The 21,990-nt window shown below is 51.0% G+C and overlaps 1 protein-coding gene across 1 annotated transcript in view; it reads right to left on the bottom strand.

Annotated features, from left to right (window-relative positions):
• Positions 1-21,990, bottom strand: part of SSH1 (slingshot protein phosphatase 1) — a 57,289-nt gene that overhangs the window by 8,768 nt on the left and 26,531 nt on the right. Inside the window, exons 4-13 of the mRNA XM_052654607.1 lie at positions 17,412-17,476; positions 16,817-16,938; positions 14,697-14,765; positions 13,056-13,121; positions 11,377-11,571; positions 10,243-10,336; positions 9,223-9,351; positions 6,136-6,182; positions 4,181-4,327; positions 2,449-2,649 (exon numbers count right to left, since the gene is read on the bottom strand). Coding sequence (XP_052510567.1) covers positions 2,449-2,649; positions 4,181-4,327; positions 6,136-6,182; positions 9,223-9,351; positions 10,243-10,336; positions 11,377-11,571; positions 13,056-13,121; positions 14,697-14,765; positions 16,817-16,938; positions 17,412-17,476 — 1,135 coding nt within the window. The remainder of the gene's footprint in view (positions 1-2,448; positions 2,650-4,180; positions 4,328-6,135; positions 6,183-9,222; positions 9,352-10,242; positions 10,337-11,376; positions 11,572-13,055; positions 13,122-14,696; positions 14,766-16,816; positions 16,939-17,411; positions 17,477-21,990) is intronic.

Raw genomic sequence — 21,990 nt, 5'->3', positions numbered from 1 at the left:
CCCATCCTGGCCCCAGTGCCCCGGCTCACTGGTGCACCTGGCCCTGAATCCCATCCCGGCCCCAGTGCCCCGGCTCACTGGTGCACCTGGCCCTGCATCCCATCCCGGCCCCAGTGCCCCGGCTCACTGGTGAACCTGGCCCTGAATCCCATCCCGGCCCCAGTGCCCCGGCTCACTGGTGAACCTGGACCTGAATCCCATCCCGGCCCCAGTGCCCCGGCTCACTGGTGCACCTGGCCCTGCATCCCATCCCGGCCCCAGTGCCCCGGCTCACTGGTGAACCTGGACCTGAATCCCATCCCGGCCCCAGTGCCCCGGCTCACTGGTGTACCTGGCCCTGAATCCCATCCCGGCCCCAGTGCCCCGGCTCACTGGTGAACCTGGACCTGAATCCCATCATGGCCCCAGTGCCCCGGCTCACTGGTGAACCTGGACCTAAAATCCCATCCCAGCCCCAGTGCCCCAGCTCACTGGTGCACCTGCTCACACCACTGATGCTCAGCCTCTGTTCCACCCTCACTGGTCAAAGAAGAAACTGTATCTTTTCCTACTGCCTTTGTAGGGAAATAATGTGGATGAAAGCAGAGAGTTGGTAAAAAATTACACACATTCATGTGATCACGTAAACACGTGATGTACCTGAATAAAATTGGGAAGACACCAGAACATCGGAAATACTTGTGTAGGCCAGAGAGATTACAGGTCACTTTTTAAAAGTCTTATAGCACTATAGCATTATTTTTACATAACAATTTTTAAACATAAAGGGTTAAAAAAAAAAAGAGGCTCATAATGAAATAAGGTCAATGAGTCACCTCTGCAAACCTTAAGAGACTCACCACCATCGCGGGCCAAGGGTTAAGAGATGTAAACATAAAAGGATGTGCAAACTAAGGGCTTGCTGCTGTTTTCGGCCGTCTGCTCTGCGTGCCTACGCCAGGCCAGGCCAGGCCAGGCGGGCCGTCAGATGGGGCTGGGATTCAAGGTCAAAATGCTGTGCAGCTGTGAACCTGGCCTGGAGACCCCTGGCTGGGCTGCAAGCTATTGATGGTAGCAAGTGACTGAAGGGCTAAAGGAGCTGATATCTCCCATCCCCTCCCACTCAGCTCTGCCTGCACATCCGTCCAGCTGCTCTCCGGCTGACAGTGAAGGAGTCCAGAGATGTCCAGAGCTATTCTCCAGACCCCTGGTTGCTTCCTCAGATGTGGCCAAGAAGCTGGCGGACTTAGCCTGCGGCCTCCCCATGGCACCAAGCAGGAACAGCTGTCAGGGACGCCTTGGGCAGACTGAGCAGAAAAGGAGCAGGGAGAGTGAGTGGACCCCCCCCATGGGGGCAGGACCACCCTGCATGGGACCCCCAGAGGCTGACAGGCCTGAGGAATACCCCTCCTCCCTGGGTCGCCCTCTGGCTGTGTGACATGGGACACCTCAACCTCCAGTGTCCGTTCCTGACTCCCCGTAAATGAGGAGTCCTCTGTCCTTTGCAGACCTTTCTCATGGCGGGGTAGGTAGGTAGGTGGGTGGTGGTGGTTAGAGAATTAAAAAGCAGCTACATCATCACTGACCACGAGATGGGTCTACTAAAGCACGTGGATGGCGCTCGTGGGAATTTCACAGCCACCTTCCGAGGGGGTGGCGAGAGTTGCTCAGTCACGTCTGACTCTCCACAATCCCACGGGCTGTGGCCTGTCAGGCTCCTCTGTCTGTATGGCTACTCCACGCAAGAATACTGGGGTGGGTGGCCGTTCCCTTCTTCAGGAGATCTTCTGAACCCAGTTCTCCCGCATTGCAGGTGGACTCTTTACCGTCTGAGCCACCAGGAAAGCACAAGAATACTGGAGTGGGTAGTCTATCCCTTCTCCAGGGGCTCTTCCTGACCTAGGAATTGAACCAGGGTCTCCTGCATCGCAGGCAGGCTCTTTACCAGCTGAGCCACCAAAGAAGAGTAGGAGGAGGGGCAGGGGGAATGGGGTCAATTCTTAACTCAGGAGAGGAGACTGTGACCGGGGCAGATGGATGAGTCAGGCCTGAGTTGCCAATTTGGCAGCGGTGGGCCCGGGTCTGCCCCTGCAGTCCCTGGAGCTGCCCTGCGTTGAAACCTGGCACGGGGCTGGGCACAGAGCAGATGCTTAGGAAACGGGGCAGCCCAGGGCCGAGCCGCACGTGGGAGTCCTGCCTTGGATCAGAAGCCGTGCCCTGCTCCCTCCAGCCGCAGAACAGCTTTCTGTGCGTGCCAACACAATCAACACAGATCCCTCCTGGAAACCGCTAATCAAACCCCAAACAATAGCTGTTTTGCTCAGACGGGCTCCCCTCCACCCCGCCAACCCCGAGGCAGGATTTCTGGCTGTGGAAGCCAACCCTGGGCTGGACGGGAGCGTGACTGGGCAGCAGGGCTCTTGGAGCCCGGCTTTGCCGGTCGGTTCTTCCCGGCACATGGTCACCCACCTGGCGTCCAGGATGCCTTCATACTCAGACAGCTGCCTCATAAAGCCTGCGTTGGGGCGCGTGATGCTGCGTTTCTGCTTCACGTAGTTGTAGGCTTTCTCCAGGGTCCAGCCGAATTCCTTCATTGCGTAGGCTATGACCGTGGAAGCTGAGCGGCTGACGCCCATCTTGCAGTGGACCAGGCATTTGGAGCGGTTCCTCCTGCAGTGGCCGGGGCAAGGGGAGAGGGCACGAGCTGGTGCAACTGCATTCTCTCAGGCTCCGTGAGACAGATATTTTTAAAACAAAAAACCCTGAGGTTATCTCATTGCCCAAACCCTCCAAGGTCCTGAGGTTTAGGTAGCAGGTGTCCACAGACCCTCAGAAGGAAATAACTTGGCTGCCAAATCAATTAGCACATAATGGGAAATCGAGATGGAGCTCTCCGGCTGGGCCCAAGTTTGGCAGGGAGAGAGCTCCTGAATTAGGCCATCTCCAGTGAAGAAGCAGGAGTCTTCCCGGGTTGGCCAGGACGGGCCGGGAGACCAGAGCCCCTTGGGCAGGCAGCAGCGAAAGGAGTTATCTGCAGAGCAGATGGGGACAGGGAGTGGGTTACTGCAGAAAAATGGGGTCAGCGGAGGGAAAGTTCCAGGGCCCGGGAGAGAGAGCACCTCTGCAGACAGGAGAGCTAAGGAGCCACCAGAGAAAGAAGCCAAAGGAAACAGATGGGCCGATAGGCTTTTTGTAAGGAGATGGTACGGGTCCGGGCAGGGCAGATTTAACAGACACGGCAAGCCAGGAACACTGTTGCTCTAGCTGCCGCTGCTCCAAAAAGGTGAGGGGGGAACAGGCTGGGGGGGCAGGGGTGGGCACAGGCTGGGGAGGCCGCACCTGTGAGGGTTTATTTGTACAGGAGGTAGGGCGCCAGCCTGCCTGCTTACATTAGAAGCAGCCCACCTGTCAGGTAGGGACAGGCTCACTTCCTTTACCCCAGGCTTGAAATTCGTCCTCAGATCTCAGTTTGTTTTTTTTGGACTGCTGAAGTCTATGCCCCAGGAACCAGGGGAACTAAGATTTGGTCCTACATCACGGAGCTTTGAGCTGGAGGGGTGCAAAGCAGAAGGGGTGGGGGTGTCTCTTGATAGCGTCTCAAAAGAGTTGTTTCCTGCTGGTCCTACTTCAGGGAGGCAGAGGTGTTCCTTGGGAGGGTAAGGTGAGGACAAGACAGGCTGACGCTGGAGACAGGCTTGAGGGCGCTGGGGGTTGGGTGACCCCATCCTACATGAACGGAGTCCAGCGAACTCAGGCGCAGGCGGCCACAGCTCCGGGCACTTGCCAGAGGAGATGTCTGGGCAGATTCCTCCGGGGCAGCAGCCCCAAAGGTCCTCTGAGTCATGTCTGGCCCGCATGCGTCCCCCCCGCCCGGCTCAGCAACTCCCCACAGGCAGAGCGCCTGACAGTGTGTGCCTGAGCCAGAAGCCATGCCCGGAGCCAGAGCTGATGGTGAGACGGGGGCCAAGCGGCACGGCAGGTGGGAGAGCAGGCGCTCAGCTGGGGCCCTGGAGAAGACGGATGACTTGGCCCTGCCGGTGCCTGGGGTCCTCTGCTCTACAACCAGAGGAGCGTGGCGCGCCGCTGGACCCTCGAGCCAGGAGCTGGCTGTGTCTGGGGTCCCCATTAACGTCTGCCCGCCCTGTGGCTGCCAGTCAGCGTCTTCCCCAGCCTGGTTTCTCTGGCTTCTCTGCCCACTTACTTTGCTTTGTTTATAAAATGGTACGCCTCGTTCCAGTGGGCGAGGAGGTCTGTGGTCTCTTCATCATAGACTCGGATGTTATGGTACGCAAATAAGCCAGGGAAAAAATTATCTATTTCTCTAGTGACGTTTAAAATATAGTCAACACTGCAATGAGAAAAAAAAAGATAAAGAACAAATTTGGAAAATCAGAACAAGGATTGACAAAAAAACAGAGTAATAAAAAATTGCGTATGTAAAATTAGATAGCCAACGGGAATTTGCTGTCTGGCTCAGGAAACCCAAACAGGGGCTCGGTATCAACCTAGAGGGGTGGGATGGGGAGGGCGATGGGAGGGAGGTTGAAAAGGGAGGGGATATATGTATACCTATCGCTGATTCATGCTGAGGTTTCACAGAAAACAACAAAATTCTGTAAAGCAATTATCCTTCAAAAGAAATAAAAAAAAAAGAAAGATAGCACAAAAGGGAAAAAAAAAACTGTGCAGAGAGAACATTAAATACACATTTATAAAAGATCTATGTTTTCATGGCAGAATTTCATAGGGGTTTTTTTTTTTTTTGGTTTTTTGTTTGTTTTGAATGTGAAAGTCTGGCACTAAGTCATCTCCGATTCACTGCAACCCCCTGGACTGCCTGGCAGGCTCCTCTGTCCGTGGGATTCTCCAGGCAAGAATACTGGAGTGGGCTGCCATTCTGGTATCTTTTAAATGCCCTCTGTATGATGAGAATATATTATATTTATGATAAAAAAAACACAAATTTCTGCATTAAAAAACTTATAAAAAGATTCATTCAAAGCACTGTCAAGCAATGTTAATTCTAGAAATTCATCATATGTATTACTTAAACACATTTTTAAGTCTCTTAAAGCTTCAGAATTCGTAACTATTATGGGTATACAGAGGCTTAAAAAAAAAAAAAACCAATGTCTCCACTTTTAAGTAGTTACGCTGAATATATCCATCCATTATTTACGCCCTTGGGAACTGCCTTAAATCCTTTTTCAAACAAGATAGGCTATAAATAAACAGTCTGGAGGGTTTGCTAACCCAGTTAACCCAGGTTCTATAGTTCTCTACTTAATACTTACATTCCTGGAAGACCAAAATAATTTCAGGAGTTTGAAAACACCTCAAATAGATCTCATAAGAGAATACTTATTAATGCTTTAGAAAAAGAGAAAAACCTTTAAAATCATTTATTTATTCCCAGCAAGATAAAGCATAGACAGGATAACCCTCCACTTCAAGATCCCTTTCTGTTGAAAGAACACATCTTAACCAGTAGCTCTGAAGATATATTTTAAGATTTGTTTAGTCTTGACTTTTAATGCAGTAATTCAAGAATGCCATCATGTCAGACACACAGGATGGTGATTTTGTGGCTGTGTTGTTTCTTAAAAAGATGTCCAGACATTTGTTCTTAAAGGTCTAGATTTATACATTTTTTTAATTCCTGCTCCCGAGCGTTTCTCAGACTGAGCTGTATGTTTTTGCCAACGCTGAGTATCTAACTGTGGGTGTCAGGCTCAAAAGCACCACCTCAGATAGAACCGGAGTGGTCTGGGGAGCACTGCTGACTGGCTCACAGGTAACAGGACGCTCAGCATCCCTGTCGGGCGATAGGGCAGTGGGAGGCGGCTCGTGGCCCTCCCAGGATCCAGGTTGCCCTGCACAGTTCGAGGGTGGCTTAAAATCGTTCTCCCTGACACCCACATTTCCAAACCCCAGTAATATCTAAAGTCCCTGAATCATTCAAGGAGGTGGCATTTCGAAGCACATCTGGTTTAGCTATGCCAATCAAGCAAGCTAGTGGCCGCTTTGGAGACTGGGGTGGGGGCAATTCCGGGCGGGTGGGTGGGCGGCACCAGGGCTCGGCCTCCACTGGACGGCTGAGCTGAGGGTTTCTAAGCTGCCTGGAAGGACGAGGGGAGACAAGGGGGGCAGACTCACCCTGAGCCCTGCAGTTCCTCCAGGTTGGATGCATTCCATTCAGAGCCCTGGGGGACAGACCACACAGACCCCCGTGAGTGTTGCACGTCACCTCAGGGCTGCCTGTGGGATGCGCGGTGCGCGCCAGCCCTGATGGTGGTGCGGAATCTCAACAGCCCCTGGCCTCAGAGGAAGCCGACGGAAAGAGGCCAGGATCAAGGCAGGTTCCCTGAGAATTCAAGGCATCGTCGGAGAGAAGGGCAGGTCGAGGAAACCCTGCCCCTCCCCCTCACCACTCCTTTTCCCAGGTCTCCGGCGGGGTCCTGGGCACCAGAAGCAGTGACCTCTGACCTGCCAGGCAGGAGAGGGCACTTCTACACCCCACTCACTGCAGGCAGGAATGGGTTTACCTTTTCTGGGAAGTATTTGGCAACGTTAAAAAAGTTCCCACCGTCTGACCTAGAAATTCCACTTATAAAAGGCTACCCTGAGGAAACACCCAGAATTCACACAGGGATATATGTGCAGGGATATTTATGGTTATTTATAATAACAGATCAGCAGAAACCACCCACGGGTTCAACAAGAAGAAATCAGTAACACAGATGATGATGGGTCCGCGTGACGGAGCCGCCGAAATAAATCCTACTTTTGCAGGGTATTTAATGACACAGGGAAAGGCCACATAGTGAAAAAGGGTTTTCTAAAGCAGGATACAAAACTATAGAATCAACTAGTATGGTTCCTTTCTTTTTCTTTCTCTTTCTTTTTTAAGAAGTTATAAATGCATTAAAAAAAAAAAAAACCCCGGAAGACAGAAAAATAAACATTCCAGAGTATTAACAGTGACTGCCTCTAGATTAGTGAAATCGAGAACGCTTTTCTGCCTTAGACTTGCGTTTCCTGGTGGGGATGCAGTCACGCAGTCGTGTCCGACTCTCTGAGACCCCATGGACTGTACCTGACAGGCTCCTCTGTGTACGGGATTTCCCCCGCAAGAATTCTGGAGTTGACTGCTACTTTCTCCTCCAGGGGCTCTTCCCAAGCCAGGGGTCAAACCCACATCCCCTGCACTGCAGGCAGAGTCTTTACTGCCGAGCCATCAGGGAAGCCCTTTATATTTCCTAACCGTCTATATCATGTTTTTGTTTTTTTTCCCAGCTACTCTGTGCAGCATACAGGATCTTAGCTCCATAACCTGGGACTGAACCCAAGGTCCCTGCATTGGGAGCTCAGTCTTCCCCAGACCGTCAGGGAAGTCACACAGGTTATAACTTCATATTTTAAAAATGGTTTCTTACAAAAACAAACCCTCCATTTCCAAGGAGGCAAAGAATACAGAAGGGGGAAAAAAAAAAAAAAGCCCGAAGATAAAAACACCACTTTGCTCTTAGGAAATGTGATGGACCCCGAGTCAGAAGAGCAGCAGCGCCCTGTGGTCTCCCAGTAAACTTCCCTTCCCAGGAAGGCGGACCCCTCTGGAGGCAACGGCCCCAGTGGAGCTGGCAGTGTGCGGGCAACTAGCTGGATTTCTCATACTGGAGGGAGAGGCTCAAATATAAAAATTCCTTTGGTAACTCTCATGGAAAAAGTGACATAAAGCACCGAGCCACACCGAAAAAAATAACGAGAGCTCCACTAGGGCTGCGAGCATCCCCTTGCCGTGATCACCACCTGGTGGAGAGGCCAGCCAAGGTGCCTCTGGCTGTGTGTCCACGAGGGAAGATAACCCACTCTGCAGGGAGAAGGGTAGAGACAGGGCTGCTTTCAAGATTCCGGCTTCAAATCCACACACTTATAACCAGTTTACATACATACTACAGTAAATATCTATAGATCAGGGTTATAGATCAGTATATAAAAACATGTTAAACCTATGTATACTCCATTAAGTATATATCACGACATACACATTTGGGGAACTACTGGTTACTTCCTACAGGCAGAAAACAGTCGGTCACCCCTTCAGCAGCCAATATGCTCTGTCAACTTTCCCAAGGAAGTGATTTCTGCTCTGACCATGGGTACCATTTATGAGTGCCCGCAGAAACTATACTGGGTGCTTTAAACACACACTAACTTAAGCTTTATAAAGGTCCGCTGAGCTATGTGGGTGCCTGCTCTGTGACTCTCTGCAACCCCATGGACTGCCAGGCTCCTCTGTTCTTGGGATTTCCCAGGCAAGAATACCAGAGTGGGTTGCCATTTCCTCCTCCAGAGGATCTTCCCGACCCAGGGATCAAACCCTCATCTCCTGAATCACCACTGAGCTGCTTGGGGAGGCCCTCCTGCCCTGAGGTATAGAATGAAGGAAAAGTGAGGCCGAAAGGATTGCTCCCAGGCACCTAGCTGGTCAGGCTGTGGAACGGGACCCTGCTTGCGGTTGGCGGGGGCGGGGGAGGGGGGTGGTTTACAGTTTCCATCATGCCCTGCGGACCCCTCACTGTAGGAACGTGCCTTCCTCTACGGTCCCCCTGACTTTGAAAACGTGCCGGTTGCCTTCTATGGAGATGGACAGCTTTATGAAAATCTGAGCGAGAGACGGGGCGGAGGGAGTGATGGATGTGCAGACCCCGCCGGCTGTGTGTCCGCAGGGTCTGCTCCCTCCAGGGGCTCTGGGAGCAGGGCCGGGGGCAGCTGTGCACCAGCGGGGAGGGCGGGGCAATGCTGCCGCCTCTGCCTTTTCTCACGTCTCGGGCCGCCTAGGCCTAACTTTGGGGTTAGGCATGTGTGCTCCCTGCAGTAACTGGGCTTTTTTTTTCCCAGCCCGCAGACCATTTGGAGGGGGTTTCTGGTAGTGACCGAGGAAGGCGGGAAGGTGGTGTGTGTCTGAAAAGGGCAACCAACCGCCGACGCCAGAGAGCTCTTTAGACAACTCCCCGCAGCTCAGCTGGGAGCCTCGGCTCCAATGTCTGGCTCGGTAAGCAAACCAGTAGGCTGAAGGCCAGAGAAAAGGGTCAAGAGGGGAGTTCCCGTAAAAGTTACGACGGAGGCTCCAGGAACTCAAGTTTCTCCCCACTCATGACTTGCTGCAAACTCTAAACAAATCCCAGTCTGATTTACATCCCCGGCCCCAAGCCAGGCCCCGCCCGACACTGTGCCTCTTACGAGATAAAGATGGTCGAAGATGAGAGAGGGCTTGTCCATCTGTCCCAAGATAAGGAGCATCTCGTTGTCTATGAATTCCTTGAATTCTTTCAGGTTACAGTTCATCTGTTTCTCTAATTCATTACGAATCTGCAGAGTGGAAAATATTAGGAGGGTTTAAAAAAAAAAAAACCCACGACAAACAGTTCCTTCAAAGAAGTCAGGTCACAACATGAACTGCGCTGCTGCTGTTGCTCAGGCTCTTAGTCGCATCCGACTCTTTGCAACCCCTTGATCTGTAGCCCCCCAGGCTCCTCTGTCCATAGGATTTCACAGGCAAGAATACGGAGTGGGCTGCCATTTCCTTCTCCCAAGGATCCTCCTGACCCTGGGATCAAACCTGTGTTTTCTGCATTGGCAGGCAGATTCTTTACCTCTGAGCATCCTGAGAAGCCCAACTGTGGCTGTTTTCAAAGGAAGTATTTGGGGGCTTTTTTCAAGAGTCATCATATATGCATTTAGACATAGCGAACACACGCCTGGGTGGCAGGAATACAGGCTACTCGGCCTCAAAGTGACTCTGACTGGGGGACGTTTATTATTTCAAAGAAGGAATCTGATTCCCTGGGATCTTTTCTACTGAGTTGAAAGCACTTAATGCTTTTCCAATGCTCAAATCTATCACCGTGAAAACATAAGATCAGTTTCATCTCACTTTGGAAGATACCATGATGGGCTTCATTGTGTATTATTTCATAAAAAGACTGCTTTGTACACCGTCAACCTGCTGCTGAATTCAGCTGTTACTATAATTCACAGCATTCCGTAGACAAAAAGCAACAGAAAGAAGAAAACGAGCGATCCAGAAAAACAATAAAGGGTAGTCTCCTCTGGCTTTGGAAGGATTTTTTTTACATGTGCTAATTCATAAACAGATCGTATGTGATTTTTTTACAATGGCAGCTTCAACCTCTCGGCTCTACGCAATCGGAAGCAGGGACGCCCGCCACCTCGGCCTGCCCAGCAGGGACGCGCTCTTACTTCTTTCGACGTCACATTCTCCAGGTCTTGACTCATCATGATGCTCCGGAGTTTGGCTTTGATGAGACGCTCCGTCCTCTCCCCTTCGGTAGGCCTGGGGAGAAGTCGTGTTTAGGGACGTGCAGAACTGAAGAGGCCTGTGGTTGGCATTCACAGAAACCTCAGCTGCGCCTGGGCGGCACGGGGCACGGCTCAGCCACGTTCTCAGTGAGAAGGGGAGAGGGGCAGGGATGTCCCCTGAGGATGCAAACGCTGGTGGCGAGGCACCCTCACTCCTTGTGTGGGTCTGCAGAGCCCCAGACTCTCAGGGCTGGAGGCTGGAACCCCCGGGGCCCTCAGGAAGCCCGTGGCCCAGCTGCATCTGGCTCCTGTTACCTCCTTACACATTTAAACGGAATCAACATCTGCGAGCCTCCCTGCACCTTCTACAGGCCAGCCTGATCCTGACCCTGGGGCCACACGGACTGAACAGGACAACCCTTCTCGCACGTGATGCGCCTTCTTTATACTCGAAGGCACATATTCTGGCCAATGCTCTTGTAATTTCTTGGAGGCCTCATACATGTGGCTTCTGTCCTCCCCACATATGCTGGGCTCCCCTCCATATACAGCCCTCCTACATGCGATATCCCTGAGGAACAGGACACTCAGGACAAGGATCTTACCAGGAGAGAAGGGGCAAGTGCCTCCCTCCTTCTGGGACTAGAGCTGACTGAGTGTGGCCTCGGGGCACGCGGGGGCACCTCTACAGCCTCTGAGAGACAGCTCCGGGCCTGCTTTCATGAAGTCGTGTTTCGGGACCCGAGGAACCAGACGTTACATTCATCTTATAAACTTATTCACTCTTATAAGCAGAGGAAGAGGCTTTGCAAACCCATCTGTGGCCCTGGGGAAGAGGGGCTGGAGCACCGCACAGGGAGGCTGATGAACAGTTATGGAACCGCTCCCCAGAAATGCATTCACACCTGAATTCGTCTATAATTTCCAAAGGGGGAGTGGAAGTCACAGATCCTCCCCCCAGCCAAAGACAACCCCTGGGGGCTGCAGGTCAGGAACCCCTGCCTGCGGTGCTGGTTCTGGGACATGACGGGGCGGGATGCTGTGCGGGCCAGGGTCCGGGGTCGGGGCACTCACTTGTCTGCGAACAGGGCGGGGGAGTCGGGCCGCGTGGACTCGAGGTCCTGCATGGCGTTCCACTCGTTGATGCAGCTCTGCTCGGAGCCGATGCAGCTCTCGTAGTAGGAGGCCCAGAGCAGCGCCACGCCCCCTGGGAAGTAGTTGTGCCGCCGCGCGACCTCGCAAGCCTTGTGCAAGACCTGCAGGGCAGACCTGGGGCCAGGGGAGGGGGAGAGGGTCAGGGACAGGAAACCCGAGGGGGCCGCACGGCCGCCAGGCACCTCTGCGGGCCTCCAGGACACGGGGCAGTGACCCTGAGGGCCGAGACAGCACCCGCCATCAGCCCCAAGGAGGGAACAACACAGCTTCCTAACTCGCCCAGTCGGGCCGGCTCCCAGGTCACGTTCCATCCGCGGGTGGGCTCCCAAGGATGGATTCACTGCTGAGGCTGCAGTTACCTTGAAGGCAGGGACCCCAGTTTAGCAGAGCAGTTGGAAGGAAAGCTTCCTCAACACGTGGCACAGAGGGCTGGTTGTATCCTCAGTCAGTTAATTTTCAGCTCCCTCCCATCAATGTCAGAATAGCTTAGATGCTCAAATTTCCTAGGGAAATGAGTTCTAGAAACTAATTTTAATATGAGAACTAACTGCAGAATAGGTTTGGGAAGGCAGAGTGGGGCAGAAGAAACGAAACTGCCAACGCATACGGTAGCAGCCAATTTACTTATCCGTTTCCTACTTCTTTTTACAAAAATATCTGCTGAGTATTTCTCAGTGAATGGGGTGAATCAGGTATCAATGAAGGGTGGACAAATGAGGCCCTGGATGGAAAAATTATCAGTGAATGAATGGCTACAGTGTAAGACACTGTGTCGGGGGCACCCCTTCAAAGACTGGAGACAGAATTACCACATGATCTAGAAATTCCATTCCTAGGTACATTCCCCAAAGAATTGAAAGCAGGGATTCAGCAGATACTTTGTCTGCCAGAGATCACAGCAGCTCTATTCATAGCCGCCAAAAGGAGGAAATAACCCAAATGTCCATCAAGAGATGAACAGATAAACAAAAGCAGTATATCCATATAACAAACTTACTGTTCATCCTTAAAAAGGAATGAAGTACTGCAACATGGATGAACCCTGAAAGCATCATGCTAGGTGCAAGAAGCCAGACATGAGAGGATGGGATGCTGTATGACCCCACTTACATGAGGGACCCAGAACAGGCAAAGTCATAGAGAGCGAAAATAGAGGCTACCAGGTGCTGGGAGGGGGGCAATGCGGAATTAACGTTTAATAAATGCACGGCTTCTGTTTCAAGTGATGAAAAGTTCTGGAAGTGGACAGTGATGATGGGTGTACAACACTGGAAATGTACTTAATGTCACTGAACTGCAACCTTGAAAAACGCTTAAGGGACTTCCCTGGCGGTCCAGTGGTTAAGACTCCGAGCTCCCAATGCAAAGGGCGTGGGTTCGACGCCCCGGTTGGGGAACTGAGATCCCACATACTGCACAGAGTGGCCAAAAAAAAAAAAAAACAGCTTAAAATGGTAAATTTTATGTTACATGTATTTTGCCACACACATAAAATAAACATACCTAAACGTGCTTCTCAGGAGATGGGGTTTTTTAATTCGTGCTATCAGCTAGGAAAATATCTGTAAGGAGTTAAAAGTCCCTGAAACCACACTTACCACATAGCCTGGACAGACACAGGCTTGAAGACGTGCATCCTCCCAGCGGTGCTGACGCTGAATCCACTGGGAATGAAAAACAAAAGATGGCGTGGTGAGAAGGCGGAGCCCCCAACCACGTCACTGCCAGGTGGTGGGGGACACCCCGAGGACAAGTCTGCCTCATACTGTCTGACGAGGGACCATAGGCCACAGAGACAAGGGCAAAAGCGAAAAAAAAGAAAAAGAGAGAAAGAGAGAAATAAGTTCTCAGATCCGGAAGACTGGCTTTTAACCCAGCAACGCAAAGTCAGCCGAAAACCGAAAACCCAGCAAAGGGCAACCCCAGCACTGGACACTCTCGCTTCACTTGCCCACCCTGCTCCCCTACTTCTGGCCCCACACACACTATCTAGGTTTTTTTTTTTTTTTTCCATTAGGGTCTTAGTTGCAGGCATGTGGGATCTAGTTCTCTGACGAGGGATCAAACCAGGGGATCTCTGTATTGGGAGCCTGGAGTCAAAGCCACTGGACCATCAGGGAAGTCCCCATCTATGTTTTTTTGAGTTGCGTAAGAAACACATTAATGAAAGATAAAAGTTTAAAAGGGGAATATATATGGCAATTCCTTGGAGGTTCAGTGGCTAAGACTCCTTGCTTTCATTATAGGGGGCACAGGTTCGATCCCTGGTTGAGGAACTAAGATCTTGCAAGCTGCACAGCAGGGTCAAAAAAATTTTTTTAAGTAAACAAATAAAAATTTTAAAAAATTAGAAAAGTAATCGTAAGCCCATATCTTCAGTAAATCTGATTTTCATTTTTCCCTCCCAGTTTTATCTACACAGCCACATAACTTTTCTTGCTGGAATCGCAGGTGGAGATCATTTCCTCTCCTGCTTCTTCCCACTCTTGGCTGTACCTGAGGTCCCCCCACCTCACGGCCGCTCTGGGATCTGGACTGCCCTCTGGCCACTGGGATGATTCCGCCTCTTCAGCGCCCCCAAGGGGCACCTGAAACACACTGCACCTGTTGGTTGCATGTCTCCCCTCAGCCCTCAGAGACCTGGAACTCCAGCCGCACCCTATCACCCGTGCACTTGCAGGGACCAGTCCCGGGAGGACACATGGCGAGTGTTCATTTAACAACTCAAGGCAAATGGATGAACGTCCGTTTAACGCTATTCTTGAACTTCATACAGCAGAAGATCTCCCCAAAAGTAGAATGTTTCTGTTGGCACCTCATAACCCAGACTCCCTTCTCATTAGAGGTGTGTGCGTGCTCAGTTGTGCCTGACTCTTTTCGACCAAATGGACTATAGCCTGCCAGGTTCCTCTGTCCATGGAATTTCCCAGGCAAGAATACTGGGGTGGGCTGCCATTTCCTCCTCCAGGGTATCTTCCTAACCTAGGGATCAAACCCATGTGCCCTGCACTGGCAGGTGGGGTCTCTACCACTGAGCCATCAGGAAAGCCCAAACTCCCTGGTATCACGTCCCAAATGGACCCTGCCTTGTGTGCCTCACGGGAGGGCAGTGTTACTCCTCCTGACGTGATAAACATGTCACACACAGAGATTGTGTTAATGATTACCCAACGATGTCCAAACTGACTCGTGTTTCAAAGTCTACGGTGAAAGAAGCCCTTTTAAAGAGGTCTCCTTACCCATCTCCATCGAGGTGGATTTTTGTGTCGCTCCACAGTCGGAGAACCATCCCGATGGTACAGCTTTTACTACACAGGAGGGAAGAGGAGACGTCTGGAGTTAGGGTCCACCCTCCTGCACGAGGCCTTCCCTCGCTGTGTCTCCACCCAGCTGGTGCAGCTCACAGCGGGGAACCACCACCTGCCCCGGGTCCTGCTCCCTAGGGGTGTATCTGTCTGCAGGGACAGCCCACCACTGAATTCGAGAAGACGCGGGCCTAGGATGGCCAGAAATCCCAGCTTAGAGACAGTCACGGGGGACCATGACTCCATAAATGCTAGGTCTCAGCTACAGCTCTCAGGGGCCAGGAGCAACCAGTGGACCACACGCCCGCAGTGCAGCAGGAGTGAAGCCGACAACGGCAGGCATGCGCCTGGCACGAGGCCACACAGTCTGGGGGACACAGGCGAATCGTGGCAGCTATCCTCAGTCTCCTGTCCTGGGGTGGCAGGGGTGGGGAAACTGCCAACATCAGGACTGGAGTTCACTTCTGGACCTCTGTTTCTGTAGCTGCTGTGCAGTTGGTGTTTTAAAATCAAGCTTAATCTGCATTTTGTTTTTTTTGCCCATCCTAACAGCGATATGATACCTGACCACTTCAGGTATCATAGCCTGGCACTGCTGAGAAACACAGATGGAAAGAAAAGGTTTTATCAGAGGGTCTCCTCGGATCCCTATGAAAATTCTTCAGGCATTTGAAAAAGAGTTGGCTTGTGAGAAACAGCCGTCACTTCCAGGGCCAGCTCAGACCACCTCCGGGGACCCTACACGGACATCTCTCTGCTATGGGCTGACAGGCCCCAAGGGACTACGGCTATGCACACAAAACCGTGCCACAGGCAGTCCTCGGGTTCACGAAACCCACTCAATCCTCTGAGTATCAGCAGCCGTGGGGGATCTTTTCAACCCTCCACTTCTGTATCTGCCTTCCTATTACTTCATTTACTTGTAACAAGCAATGGAGTCTTGGTCGCAAGGGTGGGACTAATGGCAGCCCCCTCGCAAGAACAAGATGAGACAGCACGGTCTCCACGCCAAGCACTGCCTCTGCGACTCGCGACTTCTGCTTTCAATTCTGCCTGAAATGCTCTCCCAACGCATCCTCTGACCTGCCCTAACCCCAGACTCACCTGACAAGCCCATTCGTCCTCTAAGACTGGGCTTAGCCATCGCCTGTTCCTGAAGGCCTCTGGCAGGCTCCCTGCCAGGCCCATGCCCCTCCTGGGTTCCCATGACCACCCCACACTTCTCCATTACTGGGTACATCACCCTGACTTCTGGTGACGGCTCTTTCCCTGCTGAGCTTACAGGCTCTTTGAGGCCGAGAACCGTGGATACTGTTGCTGCCCTGTGTGCCCGGGCTGAGCCTATTGCCTCATACTCAGGAGAATGCAAGCACATGGCTTGCTTAACGAAGAGCAGGTTAATGAGGAATAAAGAGAGTCTACTCTAATCCAGTTTTAACAAATTCAGGTTCAGCAATGATCTCACTCACATTAACTTCTCCGATACGTAAGGAGAGTCGTTCACCTCCATTTAACACACATAATAAGGTCTATGATAAAACTATTAGAAACCTGGCCTCCAGTTATTGGGAAATTCCCAACCCCTCTTCAAGCCTCTGACCCAGGACCCATCAACAAGCACTTGGGAATCCACGGGATATTAATACTGAATCAGGCCCTTGATATAATCCCCATTGATCACATACTTCCATACGGGATGGTCAGCCTGGAAGGCGCCTTCCTGCTTTACCTGGTCTGGCTCCTGCTTGCCCTGGGGTATTCATCACAGCTGTCACCTCCTCCAGGAAGCCCTGCTGGTTAAGGTGCCCTCTTCTAAGGCACCCCTGGGGCCCAGGGTTAAATCTCTAAGCAGAGTGTAGACCCTAAGCTCGCTGAGAGCAGAGACTGGACCAGCACAGCACATGAGAGCTAAAACAAGGGCCTCCACGGTCCCCAGGGCCTGACCACCTTGTCATCTACTGTTCCCACCATGGGCATGGGACCCTGGAAACCTTTTTCCAGCAGCAACTCCTGGCCCTGCCGCAGAGGGGAGCCACCGTGCAGAGCAGACTCACCTCTCCTTACTGGAAAAGTCGACTCCCAGCAGGATACTCTCCTCCGTGTCCTGGCGCCCGCTGCTGTCCACCACCACCATGTAGCGGACCCGCTCCGCCCAGGCACTCTCCAAGCGCACAGCCTAGATGGGCGGACATGCTCTCGCTGGCCTGCCTTTCCAGGTGGCTGCCCCTTCCTCCACCAGCCCAAGACCGGAGACTTTTGTTTTTATCTTTCCCCTGAGAGTTTTGGCATTAGGATGAAAGTCTTACATCTAGTTTATATCCCCAGAATGAGGGACAGCGCCTGGCTCAGAGGAGACCCTCAAACTTCGTTAAACATGGGTGAACAAATAAAACCCAGAGAAAGATGATTTCAGCTCAGCACAGACTGACCCAGAGACCTTATCCACCCTTTCCTGCACCTTCTGGGGGACAGAGGAGCAGATGGGGAATTTGGCCTTAGTGAACAGCTTGGGAGAATTTGCTATAATGTAAGAGAGCCAACCCCCACCCCCTCATTCCCCGACCTCCCTTCCAACTCCCTGCTCATCAATAAGTGCCTACCAAATGTCACCATTAAAAATGAAAACTTGCCACTCTCGTCTCTTCTTACCAGCTTGATTCTATCTTCACAACGCAGAAGGTTGATCATGACTTGAAGATGTTGAGGCAGGTCCCCTGTTGGATGAATGGAGAAAGTTTAAAATAGGTCAGCCACCTACTTTCCAGGCAGACACCCAGGAGAGGCTGGTTTTGAGGGTCTGGAAAACCTGGACTTCCCTTAGGCCCCTCCTGAATGCTGAAATGAGTATGGGTGAGAGAGAGAGTTCATTGCCAGGTTTTTTAAAGTTGCTTTTGTTTTCTGAACTAAATGCAATATGTGTTTTTTATTATTATTACATACAAAATCTCAAAAATACAGATAAGCCTAGAGAAGAAACATTATTAAATTCAAGCAAATGTGACTTTGTAGGGGTGGAGGCAGCAGCAACTATAGACACAGCTGAAGAGAGGGATTTGCTGAGGGTTGGTCTGAAAGAAAAAGGACTTGGGGTTATTTTCTGCTTAAAAAATCTGCCTTCAGCGCAGGAGACGTGGGTTTGATCCCTGCGTCAGGAAGATCCCTGGGAGGAGAGAATGCATTCCAATATTCTTGCCTGGAGAGTTCCATAGACAGAGGAGTCTGATGGTACTACAGTCCATGGGGTCTCAAAGAGCTGGACATGACTGAGTGACTCACACGCACACTCCACTTTCCTTAAAAGACGGTGAAAGACATGACTTCTATAACCAGGAGGCAAGATGTTTTAAGTCACTGCACAGAGAGAAGGTATGTGCTGGGTACCCAGAGATATAATTTGAGTAAACAGCAATGGCATTTTTTTTCCTGCTAAAAATCATATACTCTCTGTTTGTTTCCCCCAGGTGATTGAAAAGACACAGGAATCCAGGGTCAGCCTCCAATCATCACTGAGTGGCCGCAGGGTCCCTGGGGGGTGCCTCTGGGCTGCAGGGCAGGGAGGAGAGTTTTTCGGAGATGGTGAGGCTCCACAGCCACGCAGGATGCAACCCACAGGAGAAGGGCTGCGTCTCCCAGGCACAGGGGACCCCATAACTGAGCTTCAGAACTGGAAAGTAGTGAGGGTGTTTGCAATGCCGCTTTTTTCCTAGCTTATGTATGTATCTCAAATATGTCTGTGTGGGGATCGTTCTGAAGAAATGGTTCAACTGTAAAGATGCTGATGTGGAAGAAAAGTGCAAGGAGTAATTCACAGAAAATCCATAATCATTTCAGGTTGTGCAACACTCCTAAGAAACAATTATCTTAAGAAAAAAAATGATCCTACAGATCATGATTAGAACCCAGAGGGATTAATCCACTGGCTGTGTTCCTTTTTTTCAAACTTGATTTTCCCATACGATTTTTTTAAGTTGGTATGTTGCATTTTCATTTTTTATTTAGTTCAAGAAATTTTCTTTTTTATGGCCATGTGGTGTGTGGGATCTTAGCTCCCTGACCAGAGATTAGACCCCTGGCATCCTGACATGGAAGTACAGAGTCTCAACCACTGGACCGCCAGGGAAGCCCCTGGGCATGCTCCTTTGGCAAAAAAGCATCTTTTTATCTTAGAGAAGGCTGACAAATGACGTGCAAACGGCACTTCCAGCCTCAGAGAGGAGTCAAGTTTGTTGGAAACCTGCCCCCTTGTCTTCTCTCTTCCAGGATCCCACAGAGTACAACACCCTACGCTGGCACCACGTCCCATAAGAAATGACTGGGAGGGGACGGTCCTTGGTCCTTTTCTCTACCCAGCAGCATGCTCACCTGTCGTGTCACCAACATCAGGATGGCACACAACCACCACGGCTGGGCGCCCCCACCCCCTACTCTGAGTCACAAAAGCACACGGATGAAGGCGGACACCAGTCCCTTGTCTGATGAGTGGCTCAGTGAAAACGAAGCTGTCCACACAGATAGAGGCTTCTGGAAAAGGCAATGGCACCCCACACCAGTACTCTTGCCTGGAAAATCCCATGGATGGAGGGGCCTGGTAGGCTGCAGTCCATGGGCTCGCTATGAGTTGGACATGACTGAGTGACTTCACTTTCACTTTTCACTTTCATGCACTGGAGAAGGAAATGGCAACCCACTCCAGTGTTGTTGCCTGGAGAATCCCAGGGACGGGGGAGCCTCGTGGGCTGCCATCTATGGGGTTGCACAGAGTTGGACACGACTGAAACGACTTAGCAGCAGCAGCAGCAGCAGCAGCAGAGGCCTTTCAGTGGGACGGTCTGCTGAGACATGGAATCGCTGACAGAGAGAAATCCCAACCCCGGGCCTGGCAGCCTCACACAGTCTCTGTATGTTAAACTGTTCGGTAAGCACTTGCAAAAAAAAAAAAAAGCAGAGAATTTGAGCCTGAAGTATAGGTCAGCCCTGGAAAGGAAGAGTCTCGGCCCAACTGGACTGGCTAACATGAGCGGAATCACTTGACGTGGAGTCATGTCCTCAGCTTGGCATGGGGTTTGCTTAGGGGCCTGTGGGTCGTCTGAGGGACTTGCCATGAAGTCCAGTGTGTGCCTGACCCACAGTCACGTACTGAGCATCTGTGGCCAATGGGCAAGCCCTGCTTTTCTGAGCTCACTGTCCGCGCCCCCCAGACCCCAGGGCAGAAAAGCCAACACACCAGGCTCCCTTCCCATCCTTGTGTTACCTTCCAGAGATGCACCAACCGGGTGGAATGATTTTACAAGACGGTTTTGTAGTCACTTCCCCAAGATTGCACACAATATGCAAATATTCGCTGAATTTGAGGAAGGAGACATTTAATACTTAGGGAGCAAAACTGAGCATTGGCTTTGCTCATGCATTATGGTTAAGCCATGAACCACAGTTTACATTCCTTATAGGGCAGAACGGCTAGCAGTTTAAGAAGCAAAGGTTCTGTTTGCAGTTTTACTGTACCAGCAGGCACTGTAGCAATGATTACAGCTACGCAGGCAGAGCACCAAGGAGAAGGTAGGCCTGTTAACGTGCATAAATTTCACATTTCTTGTCATCTGAGTTACTGACCGGTATTTGATGCCCGTTGTAAAGATTAGGAGACCAAAGCTCAGAAATTGACTCTGAAAGTTCTGTATGCTTGCAGAACTGGATCAGAAGCCAGGTCTGTCTGGCTCCAGAGTAAATATTCTTTCCACAAAACACACTGCCTCCCTGTGCAGAAGGATTGTTTACTTAGCTTACGACAGACCTAAATCTTGATTAGAAATATCAGCATGTGACAATATTGACTGAGCCTTGGGGTTTGCTATAAAATCTAAGACAGGAAATTCTAGCCTAGAGACTCAGCTCCCAGATGAGGCTTGATTGACTTGACGTTAGACAAACAAGATGACCGAAGTGACAACAGAACTGGCCCCAACTGCCAGCTCCTTTGATTCGCTGTGGTTCTGAGAGGCGAGGTCTTTCCAGCGCCTATTCAGACGTGCGCTGCCCATCCAAGAAGTGCCTGGAGAGGCTCCCCACTGGCTACGAAGATCCACTTGCACGCAAATGCCTCCCTAATCCTTTACTCCCAAATGCCTTCAGGTTCAGGGTCAAGTCACCTAAGAAAACCCGTCTTACTGCTTCGTTGTTGCTGTGCAGTCACTCAGTCCGACTCTGTGCAACCCCATGGACTGCAGCATGTCAGCCTTCCCTGTCTTCCACTTCCTGGGCACTTCTTTTTTTGAAGGTTTTTTTTTTTTTTTTTTTAATGTAGACCATTTTTAAAGTCTTTATTGAACTGGTTACAATATTGCTCCTATTTCTCTGTTTTGGTTTTTTGGTCACAAGGCACAAGGGATCTCAGTTCCCCAACCAGGGACTGAACCCGCACCTTCTGCATTGGAAGGCAAAGTCTTAACCACCGGACTGCCAGGGAAGTCCTTGGACACATTTCTTATTTCCTTGCTTTTGTGCCTCAGTGAATACTTGCTTTGATCCCATTTTATAATTTCTGTCTACTTCCAAAAAACCACCCACCATTAAAAAATAAAGACTTTCCAACCCAGCATGTGCCCAAGGTTTGTAAATAAATTCCCCAAATGAGAGCTTTCCAAGTGCTCAGAGCAATGACAGGCTAGGCATCTCGCACCCCAAGGCAGTAATTTTCAAGGGGACAACATCTGGCCATAAGATGCTCTGGTACATTTGATAAAAAGGCATGTGAAGAAAGGGAAAGCGTTAGCTGCTTAGTCATGCCCGAGTCTTTGCGACCCCATGAACTACAGCCCGCCAGGCTCCTCTGTCCATGGAATTCTCCGGGCAAGAATACTAGAGTGGGCAGCCATTCCCTTCTCTAGGGGAATCTTCCCAAACCAGGGATCAGACCCAGGTCTTCTGCAAGGCAGGTAACTTCTTTATTGTCTGAGCCATCAGGAGAAGCCCAGGATACTGTAACTTAAAATCTGCAGTTAACGGACAGACTGAGTAGGGAATCTTTACATCCAAACAGAAAGCTGCTGACCTTATATACACACGCATGGTCAAAGGGTGCTGGCTCCCAGTGCCGTCAGGAAAACACACATGGCCTCAAGAAAAGAGCCTCTAACCTGCACCTGTCATTATCAACCTGTGCTGCGCTATTTCCCTGGCCTTGAGAACCAGCCAAGTGCTAACACAGTGCTGCAGGGTTGCTCAGCCACAC

The sequence above is a fragment of the Budorcas taxicolor genome, chromosome 17, assembly GCF_023091745.1.
Source record: "Budorcas taxicolor isolate Tak-1 chromosome 17, Takin1.1, whole genome shotgun sequence".
Lineage (NCBI taxonomy): Eukaryota > Metazoa > Chordata > Mammalia > Artiodactyla > Bovidae > Budorcas > Budorcas taxicolor.
Note: the sequence above shows the minus strand (reverse complement) of the source record. Positions and strands in the feature narration are given on the sequence as shown.